The sequence below is a fragment of the Echinops telfairi genome, unplaced genomic scaffold, assembly GCF_000313985.2.
Source record: "Echinops telfairi isolate 266 unplaced genomic scaffold, ASM31398v2 ScPeMD7_7458;HRSCAF=8496, whole genome shotgun sequence".
Taxonomy (NCBI): Eukaryota; Metazoa; Chordata; class Mammalia; order Afrosoricida; family Tenrecidae; genus Echinops; species Echinops telfairi.
The window spans coordinates 12853945-12868651 of record NW_022111358.1 but is presented as its reverse complement, the minus strand read 5'-3'; the positions used below and the strand labels follow the sequence as shown (position 1 = coordinate 12868651).

General features: G+C 40.1%; 1 protein-coding gene across 2 annotated transcripts in view; it reads left to right on the top strand.

The window, feature by feature from the left end:
- The first annotated feature begins 243 nt into the window (after positions 1-243).
- The window catches only part of USP32 (ubiquitin specific peptidase 32), a 207356-nt gene continuing 192892 nt past the window's right edge, over positions 244-14707 (top strand). For both annotated transcript variants that reach the window (XM_004706988.3, XM_045299563.1), the window contains exon 1: positions 244-319. In XM_004706988.3, coding sequence (XP_004707045.1) covers positions 262-319 — 58 coding nt within the window. In that variant the 5' untranslated portion in view covers positions 244-261. The remainder of the gene's footprint in view (positions 320-14707) is intronic.

Sequence of the window (14707 nt, the reverse complement as noted above, 5' to 3'; positions counted from 1 at the left end):
GGGAGGGGAGGAGGGGGGAGGGACAAGGGCGGAGTAGGAGGGAGGGGAAAGGGGCGGGGTGGGAGCGGGTCACGTGATTCGGCATGGAGGCGGTGGCGGCGGCCGGGAGGAGCTGCCGGGCCAGAAGCCGCACTTGTTAGTGTCGGGGGAGGAGGAGGGGACCGGGGGACGCCGACACCGTCACCCAGGGACGCCGAGAAGGCGAGAGGGGGGTGGGGGCGAGATCAGGCTCCGACCCCCGGCCGAGGGGATGAGGGGAGCATGGGCGCCAAGGAGTCACGGATTGGATTCCTCAGCTACGAGGAGGCGCTGAGGAGAGGTGAGGGGGGGAGGGGTTTGGGCGAGCTGCCGGGGAGGCCGGCGACAGGCTGTCCAGAGGGTGGGTGACCCGGGAAGGGGAGGGGAGGTTGCGAGCGTAGGGGCCCCTGAGGCGGAAGGGAAAGAGGCCAGCGGTGGGGGGATATGAGGGGGAGGGGGGCGGTGGTAGCAATGGAAAGCGGTGTTTGGAAATTGGGGTCGTTTGGAAGGGGGCGAAGCTTTCTCCGGTTGGAATGGTATCAGGCGCTGGGAGAGCAATGCTCGTGCTGTCCGGTGGCGTTGTTGTCCTGGATGTGTCCAGGGAAGTCTTCCCCGCCTTATCTTGGGTGGCTGCAGCCCTTCCAGCCCCCCCACCCCCATCGTTTACTGCCATTTTCTCCATATCACTCCTTCATGTAACCCCCCAATCACACGAACAGCCCTGGCTAGAAGGGAGAGAGGCGGCAGCTGCCAAGCTCTTTTCTCTGCTCGTAGAGGCCCCCTTTTTTTCTATTGGGAAGTCTGTCTTTGCCGAGGGCCTTTGCCATCCACTTCTGCCGCCCCGCAGCCTTTGAGCGACGGAGTTTGATCAGAACGATCTGAAATTAAGTTGTGTTTGAGGTGAGATGAGGCAGGACAGCTGGTGTTGCCACAAGACCTTGTCTTAGATTCCATCTTAGACGCTGGCCAAAGCCTTTTAATTGCACTTGATTCCCAGTTCTCGCCCCCGCCCCCCTATAAAATGGTATTCGAAAATCCAGCATTCTGATATTGTGTGGTCGCTCCCTTTGGAGACTGCCGTTGCTGCCAGCCCTGGCCTGCTGGTTATTGGCTCTGATGCACTGTCTGTTGCTAACAGCCCCAACCCCCTACCACTTACTCTGAAAGCGCTGTCCAAGATCGCTAAAGCACATGCTAACTGGAAGTGTCTATTGCACAGTTTATGGCCTGGATGTGTTCATCACTGGGATTTGAGTGTGTGTGTGTGCTTGCATTTGTTTTCGCTGTGTAGTGGGTTTTCTTGGTAAGACGTGAAGACAGCGAAGCAGAATAGGTGCTTGGCATTAACTGTTAACAGGTTTCAATCAAGAAAGCAGCCAAGCTCTTTAGGTGATGGGTTTGGATCTAAGGCTATCAAAATTAGATTGAAAGGCAGGCATTCAAAGTGACAGTGTTATAGGGAACTTTTGTGCATATGTAGGAAGAAGAGAGAATCTGTGGGTCAGCATCACTTGAAAATCAATGCAGAATTTAGATGGGTTGGTTTGGGACTTAATCAGAATAACAGAAATGTGCTTTTTATGTGTCATCCTCTCACCCCCACCCCCACCCCAGGAACACTACAGTGATTGTTCTTATGGATCAATCTTACTTGAGGGTTTTTTTCCCTGCCTCAATATGAGAAATAGTCCAAATTCTTGATGTGTTTCCAGCCCCAGTAGTCATTTCCAGGATGCTTTTCGAGCCTGACAGGTCTGGCCTCAATTAGGCAATGGCTTACATGGCATGAAAGAGAACATCAGTCAAACTGATGGACAGCTTCAAGGTTCCGAAGTGTTTACTTTCTGAAGTTGGAGATTGTGAACATCAGTGATGTAGCCGGCATTAAGGAATCCTAAAATTAAACCTTTGTCCAATTTTAGCCTGCTTAATGGACTAACAATGGATCGTACCTTTGTAAATCTGAGTGAAGTTAATTGTGCATTTTAGACAGATTTTGTTAAATTTGTTATGATGTGTCTGCCCACTGAATTTTAATGCACATGCATTTGGAAAGAGGAAAATGTTAAAACTTTATTTGTAATTATTGTTTGAGTGAATATATTTTGCCAGTTTTGCTGCAGAGGAAAATTAAAACAAAAGTGGGAACGGAGTTCATCAGTTAACATTTCTACCAGTAAACCAGGAATGATGTATTTTTTAAAATGTGGTACTTTTGTAAATGTCAAACTTTCATATAGAATTTCTTTCAATAAGGTTATAGAAGGAGTTTATAAAGCTTGATAAAGCTAACAATGAATAAGGTTTGAGAACTTTTAAAGGGATCTTTTTCTTTGGATCTTGAGTAATCTACATATTTACTAAACCATCCTCCATTATTCTCACTTGTTTGTTTATAGTGACTCAGGTGAATGATGGAAAAGAAAAGGCAAGATTTGAAAACACAGTCCTCTAATATGTGCTATGTGAATCATTGAACAAGCTTGAAAACTACTGAAATATTTCAGTATTGGTTTTTCTTAAAATTATTGAGCATTAAATAATGCCTACCCATAATTAGGTGGTTTTAAAAAAGTCAAGTATATATGACCATATACAAATGTGGAAATGTCTGCAGTTTATCTTGGAGAGTTGGGCCTGGGAATGAAGTGTTATGTTAATGACAGATAACATTTAATAGTGCTGAGTGAAAGGGCAGGATAGTGACTTCTCACTTACATTACAGAAGCTCCAGAACTCAGCAAGATTGGCTATGCATTCTATTTTAATACAATTATGTGATTCTCAATTCGTTGGCAGTGAGTTTGGAGGGGTTTTTGTGTGTGTGTATATGTGCCATTTACATAAAAATATTTTTGAAGTTTATCTTTAAAAAAATGAAGGAGATACATTAATGGTACCTTTTATTTTTCTTTCTTAAACATATTGAGTACAACACCAGTAAGCCTTCCCTAGAAAACTAGATTGCGTGTGTTTCCTAAGGAAGTTTAGCTACAGTTAGCTGTCAATTTTTCATCTCTTGTTTCTTATTGCATTTAAAGTTGTAGCTTGTGTATTTCTAAAATATACATCTTAAATCTTTGGAATATAGTTTGCCATTCAAAGAGCATTAAGTGAAAAATGAGTATTTCAGAATTCTAAGTAACCTTAAAAAGCTCTAGTTTTTAAATTCTTCGGTCTTCCCTTCCCTGTTTCTCTTTCTTTCCTTTCATTATTCTGGAAACTGAGACTGCCCTGTCCCCAAAGGATTGGCTGAATTAAAATTGTTCTTACCTTTAAATTGTTGTTATATAGTGGGTAGATTTCTTCTAGTCTCTTTAAGTAGACTTTGATACTTACATTCAACTAAATAGCTAAGTGATGAACTTAGCTGTGTGGGTTAATCTTTTTGAATGTTCATTCAGGAAGTTCTTAATGCATGTTGGCCGAGTTAGACTTGAAGAAAACAAAGATGATTAAGACTCTCACTAGCCTGAGTCAGTGTTCTCACTGAAGTGCAACAGCTCAGTGGGTATGGAAGACCATAGATGGGATGATGGAATATTATCTTTTGCTGCTGAGTGTATTCTGACTCATAGGAACCTTATAGGAAAGAGTTGAATTGTCCTATAGGGTTCCCAAGGGTGTAATCTTTTAGGGAAGCAGCCTGTCACATCTTTATCTTACAGAGCAGCTAGTACTTTTGAACTGCCAACCTTTTGCTTGGCATCTGAGCGCATAACCAGTGCTCCTCCAATAGACTATTAGAACTTCTATTTATAGTCCTGCTTAGGATATGTTTGATAATTTAATAATATATTAAAACAATATATATGCATATCATTTACCAATCATCCTGGTAGGGTAGTGGGTTATACATTCATTAGGCTGTTCCTAATTATGAGGTCAGCTGTTGGAATCTCACAGCTGTTCTGCAGGAGGAAGAGGAGGCATTATACTCATAAAGATTTATAGCCTGGGAAACCCACTGGGGCAGTTCTACTCTGTCTTACAGAGTTGCTGTGAGTCAGGATCAATTCGATGGCAGTGAGTTTATGTGCTAAGGAGCCCAGGTGGTGGTATGGTGGTAAACATTGGACTGCTAACTGCAAGGTTAAAGGTTCAAATCCACCAGCTACTCTGAGGGAAAATGATGAGGCTATTTGTTTCCTTAAAGATTTACAGCTTCAGAAACCTTAAATAGGGTTCTTATGAGTTGAAATTAACTTGAAAGCAGTGAGTATGGTTTTAGTTTTGAGTTTATATTTTGTCCTGTGATGCATAAAAGGAAGTGCTGTTGGCATGCAAAGTATGTGTGATGGAAAGTATTGTGGAAGAGGTGTCCTTTGAATTGGATTTGAAAGGTGAAGCAGGATTTAGGCAGAAAGAGTAGTGTGTACCAAGGCTTGAATGTGTGGGAAGTCAAAGATATATTTTAGAAAAAAATTGTATCTGGGAGCTGCTGCTGTAAGTAGGTGGGATGAATGAGTGGTGTTTGGGCAGAGTGGTAGGATTTGAAGGTAAATTGGTAGATTGGATCCCACATGTGAAAAGAATTGATGCCAAATTTTGGTGTTAGAACTTTATCAAATATGTAGAAAACCATTCATTGACAGTTTTAAGTGGAAAAATCACATGATTTCCTTTTTAGAATAACTCACTGAAGGTGGAATGAGAAAGGGAGTAACTGAAGGCAAGGAGTCCTGTCATTCTGATTTAGTTAATATTTGAATTTTTACTTCATGTCACAACATTTTAAGTCATTCCAATAGTCATTGAAGTTACAGAATAAGATACTGAGGCTTAGAGAAGTTAACTTAAAAAAACTAACCCTACTAGTTAATGTCAGTGTATACTATGTGATTTTTTTTACCACAGATATTATCTCTTGAACACTTTGAATTAATTTATTGAAATCTTGTTGATCTTAGGTGCCATTGAATTGATTTTCTAGTCATAATAACCTATGTAATAGAGTAGAACTGCCCTACATGGTTTCTGTAATTTTCACAGGTCAGTAGGTCTTTCTTTCACAGAGCAGCCTGTGGGCTTGAGCCACCATCTTTTGGTTAGCAGCTGAGCACTTAACCACTGTGTCACTAGGACTCCTTATAGGAATCTAATGGCTCTATAAATTTAATTTTCTAGTCTCTAGTAGGTTGCTGTGTCGGCTGGTGCATTAATTAAGATTGTAATAGTTGCAGATACAGTACTTTTTATTTTGCTTATCCACCAACTTTTTTTCTTCAGTTTTTTTTCCCATTAACTCTTAAGATGCTCTACTACCTTGACTCCCTAACCATGATTATTTTTATGTTCACCAATTTTTATTGTATTAAACCTTCATTAATATTGTACTACATGTGATTTGATGTTAGCAATTTAAGCATAATATATAATTGTATAACTGGATATAATTGTATAACTGGATATAATTGTATAACTGGACAGGATTTCACAGTCAGGCTATTTTCTGGGATGCACTATTTTCCCTTATTAGAGCATTTATTTTTCTTCATCTGAATTTGTTAAATATATCTGTGAGCTCCCTAGCAATAGTGAGGAATGGTAGGTTTTCATGAAATCTTTTGCAAGTATACCTAGTTATCTCTTCTTACAAAGAAAAATAGAGGCAGTTTTAAATTAGTCTGTTTGTATATGAGGGGCCTTCAAAAAGTTTGTAGAAAAATTCAGTTATTTTTTAGTTCCTTTTTCACAGCCTTTTTAAAGCACTAAGTAGTTACAAAGGTGCTTGTTCTTCATACTTTTCATTTCATACTTTTGGAGTGTCAGTAACAGGAAATAAATACACCAATGAGTTCTGGATTTGGGGGGGCGGTGAACAGAATGAGGTGATGTCACTTGAGCGGTGACCTCCCCATTGCCCGAATTTGACAGCTGTTGATTGTTTTTTCCTTGTTCATTGTCTTTCTTTGTGCTTGGATATTGGGCCATCACAGTAACAGCATTTAGGGTTGCTTCCCAGAAAAAAAATGTCTAGGGTTGCGAATATAGTAAATAAATAATCAGGTGTTTTCTCAGCTCAAAGGCAAAATGTTTGGTGCTTGATTATATGATAGGTCACAGGAAAAGGGAAGTGATTGTTTTTGCTGTGATTAAAGAAAAATCTGCTGTTTTTCATGTACTAGCAATTCTGAGAATTTGAGTTAGAAGCTGTACTGTATAATCAGCTGCAGTGGTAGAGGGACCCTCCCCCCTCCTCTTTTTAAATTTTTTATTTGGGTTAAAAGTTGGTAGATGGAAAGTGGTAGTGAAAAGGCTGAGGTGAAATTGACATCTCTTTTCATGTTGTTTCCAGGAAGCCTGACTTCTCTTTTCAGGGCATGTCATTGTTTATGCTTCTGCTTTTACCTTTGGGTTACATGATACTTTTGTTTAAATTGAGCCACCCTTCTCTTTCTGAGTGCTGTTAAGTTTACTTCTAGTTTAATAATAAACAGCTTTTGAAGATCAGAGGTGAATTGTTAATATACATAAGTCTGATGAAACTAGCTTTTGGGGTATTTACTGTTAATAATTCATAGTCAGAGACCTCGCTCTTCAAAGATGACCAGTATTCAAAGCCATTTCTTCATAGCCCTTTTTGTTTAGAGATTTAATATTCATTAACATAAAGCTCTCTTTTATAGAAATTCCAAATTCATCAGTATCTCATGAAGTTTCAGGAAAACTTATTTTGGACTCTTGCTATAACATGGTTCTTAGTGGACTGCATTAAGAAGTAAAGCTGCTAAAATGTGGTTTTACTGAGGAAGTTCTGTGTTTTCTCTTTTCATTTCTATAAAGAAGTTAGATTGTTCCAGGGTCTTACCCTTGTGGAAAAGCCTTTTAGGAATTGCTATGGTTTCATGCCTTTTAGTAATAACTTTCCCTCATGAAAGGGTCTAGAGAGATTCCATTATGAAAAAAAAGACAAAAAACCCTTCTATCAAGATGGGCATTCCCTAGCTTTCCCTTAGTAGTATATGGTATCACTCTTCACTCAGTTGGTAAACCAGAAATCTGGAGGCAGTCTCAATTCCTCCCTTTCTCACCATCTGGCCTCTTCCCTTATTCCTAGTTTGAATCTATTACCAAGACCTGTGAGGGTGGTATTCATTCTCATCTGTTAACTTCTGTCTTGATGCTATTCCAAGCTTCTGACATCTCTTACCAAGACACCATGCAGTGGTTCCCTAAATAGTTTCTTTTCTTTTTCCCCCTACATAGTTTCACACAGCAACCAGAGTGAGTGTCATAAAGTTTAAGTCAGATCTTGTCATTCCTTTTCTTATTGTTGTGTGTCATAGTTTATATAGACTCATAGTAACTAACAACATGTGACAAAGTAGAACTACCTCAGAAGGTGTGTTAGTCTGGGTAGACTAGAGAAACAAATCCATAGAAACGCCTATGTTTATAAGAGAGTTTTATATAAAGGGTAAGTGTACATTAAGAAAGCACACCAACCCAGTGCTGTCCAAGCCCATAAATCCAACATTAGCCCATATGTCTGACACTAATCTACAAAGTCCTCCTCAATCTCACAAAACACACAATGACGCCGACTGCAGGAGGAAAGCCGAATCAGTGAGTGTGTAAGCATCTCAGCGCTGACAGGGGTCTCACACGGCTGCTCTAGCACCCAGGGCTGCATCAGGGTAGGTCCATGTGGCTTCTTTTCAGGGGTGTTTCTCAGGAAGTGAGCCTTGCCAGCTGGCTGAAGCAGGGAACTGGCTAAGGCAGCTGCATTCTGGTGCGACCATCAGAAGCAAGAGACCCGAGAACTAGAAAGGCGAGGCTCACTGAACTATTTATCTCTCCACCTTTCAATTAATCCCTCATGTGTTTATCAGCCAGGTTGGCACAATAAACATTGACTATCTCAGAAGGTTTCCTGGCCCAGAAGCAGGTTGCCAGATCTTTCTTCCATTGAGCTTTTGGGTAGATTTGAACAGCCAATCTTTCAGTCAGCAGAGGAGTGTATCCATTGCAACACCAGGACTTCTCCTTTCCTTAAAATCTTACAATTACTTTAGTAGAATAAACTACTGTATAGTTCATATAATGCCACCCTCCCATCCCCCACCCCTAAACCAAGCCCACTGTCATTGAGTCAAGAGTAGAGCTCTCCCATAGGGCTTCTGAATCTTTACTGAGCAGACTTCTACATTTCTTGGAGAGTGACTTGTGGGTTCAAACCATAGATCTTTTGGTAGCAGCCTAGTACTTAATTACTGTTCCACCAGGGCTACTTATATAATGACCTAAACCTAAACCAAACCTTTTGTCTTGCAGTCAAATTTTGTTTCATAGTGACCTTATAGGACAGAGAGAACTGCCCCCATAGGATTTCCAATACTCTAAATCTTTATAGAAGCTGCCTGCCTCATCTGTCTCCTATGGAGAAGCTGTGGGTTCAAACTGTTGACCTTTTATTTTGCTACAGATGCTTAGCTGCTATACCATCAGGGTTCCTTTATGATGGCTTACAAGACCCAAAATAATTTGGCTTCTGCTTAAGACTCCAACCTTTCTCATAATAATCTCCATCTTATAAACTCGCCACTTACTCAAAAACTCACTGCCATCTAATCAATGCTGACTCATAACAACCCCCTGTGGGTTTTCAAGACTGTTTATGGGAGTTGAAAGTCCTGTCTCTCTTCCCAGGCTAGCCACACTAGCCTTTTTTTCTTGGAATGCTTTTCTGACTCTGGGCCTTTGCTACTTTGCTTAACTTGGAAAAATTACTAACACATTTTTACATGTTTGGTTCATTTTCATATGAGGTTCTAGAATTCAGGGGTCCTCACACTACGGCCCGCCGAGGACATTTATCCAGCCAGCCTGGTGTTTTTGCCCCATTTTTTTTTGCTTCAAAATAAGATATGTGCAGTGTGCATAGGAATTTGTTCATAGTTTTTTTTTTTAAACTATAGTCCAGCCCTCCAACAAGTCTGAGGGACAGTGAACTGGCCCCTGTTTAAAAAGTTTGAGGACCCCTGTTAGATCATATGGCCTCTGAGAGGCAGTCTCATACTACTTTACATGAAGTGGTCCTCCATCACTATTGCATTTTCTGAATAGTTTGTGTATAGTCTTTATTACTCAGATGTGGAAGCTGACTGCCACATCTTACCTACCAGTGCCAGGATAGATGCTGTATCTGGTCTATTTTAAGTGCTCAATGAATGTTGACTGGCAAGGTGTATGGATAAATTAAAGAAAACTACTTTCACTTGCTGGGGAGATGATGGGAAAAAACTTAGTTTTGCAAGGGTGGGGATAGGGCCAAGGGGAAGTGCTGACCAGGATTGAATCTAAGTACCCATCTCAAAATTTATGTTCCTTTCAATAACTTTGACGACTTTAAATTCATAGATAGTTTTATTTGCTTAGTCTAAATAGAGTTGATACCTAATAATGTAAATCTTTGTGAGTAGTGTGACACTTAGTGTTGTGCTTAAGAATACTTAGAATAGCTATTAGTAAAAGGTTAAATTGAGTAACTTTGCTCATGAAATGATTGATTTTTTTTTTACAGTGATCTTCATGTACTTTTTATTCATGGTGATATCATCCTATTGCCCCATGTGAGGTTAGATTTGAAAATATTTGCTCCAAATATTGTATGGAGTTGGATTGGAAATTGAAAATAAAATTTCTATCAGTGTATAGAGCTTTCTCAGTGGTTCTAAATAATCCAGATGATTTTAAGATGAAATTTATCAGTATCTTTAGTATTGAGTCTTTTCCTTACATTCTATTATATTGTTTTCTTGCTTTAAAAAAATCATTTTATTGGGGGCTCATACAACTGTTATCACAGTCCATCCATCCATCCATTGTGTCAAGCACATTTGTACATTTGTTGCTTTCAACATTTAAAAAACATTTTATTTCTACCTGAGCCCTTGGTACCAACTCCTCATTTTTTACCCTCTCTCCTTCACCCTCCCTCCCTCATGAACCCTTGGTAATTTATAAATTATTATTTTTTCATGTCTTACACTGTCCGATGTCTCCCTTCACCCACTTTTCTGTTGTTCATCCCCGTGGGAGGGGGTTATATGTTATCGGTTCCCCCTCTCTCTCCCACCTTCCCTGGTCCCCTTCCCCTTCTGGTATTGCTACTTTCAATATTGGTCTTGAGGGGTTTATCTTTCCTGGATTCCCTGTGTTTCCATCTGTACCTGGGTACATGCTCTGGTCTAGCTGGATCTGTAAGGTAGAATTTGGGTAATGATAGTGTGCAGGAGGAGAAGAAGAGGAAGCATTTAGGAACTAGAGGAAAGTTGTATGTTTCATCGGTGCTACACTGCACCCTGACTGGCTTGTCTCCTCCCCCCAACCCTTCTGTAAGGGGATGTCCAATTGCCTACAGATGGGCTTTGGGTCTCCACTCCGTACTCCCCCTCATTCACAGTGATATGATTTTTTGTTCTGGGTCTTTGATGCCTGATACCTGATCCCATTGACACCTCATGATCAGATAGGCTGGTGTGCTTCTTTCATGTGGGCTTTGTTGCTTCTCAGCTTGTTTACCTTCAAGCCTTTAAGACCCCAGACACTATATCTTTTGATAGCCGGGAACCATCAGCTTTCTTCACCACATTTGCTTATACAACCTCTTTGTCTTCTGTGATTGTGTCAGAAAGGTGAACATCAAGGAATGCCAGTTTAATAGAACAATGTTTTTGCATTGAGGGAGTACTTGAATAGAGACCCAATGCCCATCTGCTACCTTAATACTAAACCTATAAATATATGTACATAGATCTATTTCCCTAACATCATATATAAATATGTACATCTGTCCATATTTACATGTCTGTACATGTACACATATGTACATGTCTGTATTTAGACCTCTATAAATGCCCTTTGCCTCCTAGTTCTTTCCTCTATTTCCTTTTACCTTCCTCTTGTCCCACTATCATGTTCAGCCTTCATTTGGGTTTTAGTAATTCCTCTCAGTTACATTGTCCTTGATCAAGCCCTACCAGGCCTCCTACACACTCCTCGCCAATGATTTTCTATCACTTGTTGTTCCCTTGACCCTGGGTCTGTTAATACCCACTTTCTTTCCTCTGCCTCCCCCTTTCCCATGTCCCGCCAGAACCGTCGGTCCCATCGCTTTCTCTTCCCAATTGTTTATCCAACCTATCTTAGCTAAATAGACATGCAGAGGCAATAATATGCACAAAAACAAGGCAGAGCAAAACAAAGCAACAAAAGAAACACAAGAATAACAACAACAACAAAAAAATCAATGACAAAAAAATAAAGAAAAGCCTATAAATAGTTCAAGGCCTGCTTGTTGACCTTTAGGAGTGTTTTTTTTTGTGTGTGTGTGTGAGTCTGATGGGGTGCCATGCCCTGGCCCCACAGTCTATTTTTGGTATTCCCTGGGGACTTCATTGCTCCGCTCCCCTTGCTATTCTGTTGCACGCCCTTAGTGTTTTGCCTCCCTCAGATGGGAACAATTACTGCACTATGACTTCATTGTTGTCCCCTGTAGTGCTATGGGTCAGTGAGGGATGTCTTTTCTTGTGGTGGGGCTGGCCCTATAACCCTCTCTGTGCATTGGCTGCTCTGAGCAGGAATATCATCCTCAGGGCTTGGTGGACTAGGATGTGCTCCACCCTCTCTCCCTCCCCCTTCGTTTGCTCTTGTGTGCTCAGATCAGACATGTCCCTCTCTCCGAGGTGTAGCTTCAGTGCTCTCCACTGAAGTGAATTCTTCTGGGGGGGGGGGCACCATTATATTTTTCTATTAATGCTTTTTACCCCCCTCTTAGTCTTTTATTTTTATCAAAGTAAGGTAGGTAGGTAGGCAGGTAGACATAGATTTGTGTGCAGATACAGATAGTGTAATGTCAACAAGTTGACTGACAAGGCAACCCCATGCACACAGAATAATAAAGAAAAGATTATCTAGTCCTATGTCATTCTCAATGTTGCTGGGGTGTTTTGAGTCTGTTGTTGGAACTATTATTTCAATCGATCTTACCAAGGATCTCCCTTGTGCTTGCTGGTCCTGTACTTCACCAAACATGGTTTCCTGTGCCTATGATGATGTGTTGAGGAGTCTTGGTGGCATAGTGCTTACATGTTGTGCTGTTAACTTCAAGGTCAGCAGTTGGAAACCACCAGGTACATACTTAGTGGGAGAAAGATGGGGCTTTCTACTTTTGTAAAGAGTTACAGTGTGGGAAAGTCCCAGGGGCAGCTTACCCTGTTTTATAGGGTGGCTGTGAGTCAGCATTCAATTGATGGCAGTGAGACATGATGTCGAAAGTAAGAGAGTCAAGCAGGCAGTGTTCTGTTGTGATCCATAGGGTTTTCATTATCTAATTTTCAGATGTAGATCGCCTAGGTTTAAAAACGATTTGTATGGAATAAACCGGTGTGCTTGTATGAAATATAATGCTAGTAGCAATACTCTTTTATTTACCCTCGGATATATAAACGTGTATATATTTTGGCATCAGTGTTTATTGTGCATGTAATTTGTATTCATGCTGTTGAGTTGCCTCTGCCTCAGGATAACCTGATTACAACAAAAATAGTGTTTGGTCCTGCCTACCTTCACGATCCTAGGTATATTTGAGGTCATTGTTGTGAATATTGTGTCACTCTAACCTGTACAGAGGGTTTCCCAGGTTTTCACTACCCTCTCTCTACCTTACTTGATAGGATGTTCTTTTCTAGTGGTTGGTCTTTCCCGATGATGTGTCCTGGTCAGTAGTCAATATTCATTATTCATGGCCAGCACTCCCATTAGAATATATCTGTTCTTCCCTATTCCTTTTCCAGCTTTCACATGCATATGAAGTGATTGAAAAGAGGACTCCTTCAGTCAGGGGTGTTTTAGTCATCAAAGGGACATCTTTTCCTAGGTCTTTCTGAATGCTCAGTCACAGATGAGCCATTTAATGTACGAGGATGACTTTCCTTTTGACTTATTCTAATTAAAAAAAAGAAAGAAAGCCTTCTGTTTGTTTAGGTTTCTATGCACTGTAATTCATCCCCAAGCATTCCCACCAGTTATTTATTCTACTCCATGTGTTCAGACACTTGAGGTGCTCGCTCATTTCATCATCTCAGAGAACTTGTTTCCTGAGAAAACTGGTTAGCTCCAGTCGACTGGCTTGTCCACTTGTTTACTTTGAGCATAACTGCAGTCCTGGGGTCTTCATCATTATTCCAAAGATTTTCTTCTCTTCTGTGTTGAGTCTTATTTCCTCTTCGCTTATTTAAAAATATGTTTTCTTTACTCTTTCCTTCTGCTCTTCAGTTTCTAAGAGATTATTTCTTTTACTAAGTAATTATTGTGGAAAAGATGAAGACTCACTGCCATCAAGTTGATTCTAATTCATTGCAACCCTCCGTAGGGCTTCAGAGGGTGCAAATCTTTATAGGAACAGATAGCCTCATCTTTCTCCCAAGGAGTAGTTCTTGAGTTTAAACTGCTGTTCTTGGTTAGCAGCCCAATACTTACCTGATAGCACCACCAGGGCTCTTAATTATTCTAAAAGCTCTTTCTGAATAATGTTGTGGCAAGGTAGTTTAGACATTGGCCTTATGCACTGAAGGAGAAAGATGAGACTGCGCTCCTGTAAAGATTTACAGTCTTAGAAAACCTGTATCGGGTTGCTATGAGTCAGACGACTCCACAGCAGTGGATTTTATGTTTGATCTCTGTCTTATAGATTCTGATGTGAACTTCAGGGCAGATTAATTGCAGGGATCATTGGAGACTGGGATGTGTGTGGGAGGAGTAAGATATTAATCATGTAGTTTTCATGATCATGTACCACTACATTATAAAACTCTGTTTTGTTACTGCTGTATTTCCCTGCACTTACACAAGGCTTGCCAGTTGTTAGCTACTCAATAACTATTTGTTGAGTGAATGAGTTATGTATCAGCAATCTTTTCTAAAAACCAATTGAACCTTTCAAGGAAATTTAATTTGGGATGTGTATATGCCCACATTTAAATTTAATATATGAGGAGGGCTTCAGAAAATGTATGGAAACATTTCATTACCTTTTAATTCAATTCCCATGAACTTCCCCCCCTCCCACAAACTTTTAAAAGTCTCTTGTATATTTCAATGTGCATGTCACTTAAAAAAAAAGAGGTTAGTTGTATTAAAGGTGTCATTATGCCAATTTTATCTTTGCTTTAAACATGATTTTGCATGTTATTAGTAAGCAGCTGTGGAAGGAAGCTCTCGTGGGTTTGTAACAGATGTTGAATTAATAAATTTAGAGATTCTTTAGTTTATGAAAGCATCCATATATGAAATTGTGAACTGAATGAAGTTTTGTCTGTAGAGCAGAAGTTATTCTTTGTTAGAGATGCTGACTTTACAACTTATTATAGCAACAACAAAAAGTGCTTATTTGTTTTAGTCTTAGAGATGTGTAAGGAGCATTTATTTAATGGTGGAAACATTTTATATTGTCGGGTCACTGCTACCATAGATATTAAATTGAAGTTGACAGAAGATTGCCAAGCACATATATTTAAATAATGAAATAGGACATCAACTGATGAATACTTGGCAGTAAATTAAGTTTCAAAAGTTCTATTTGCATGGAGCATATTTTTTTATGTCATTTCAGTAGAGTGCAAAATTAAATGCAACTTCTTTTCAACAGATCTGCTTTTATACTGCTTATCTGTGACTCACCCAC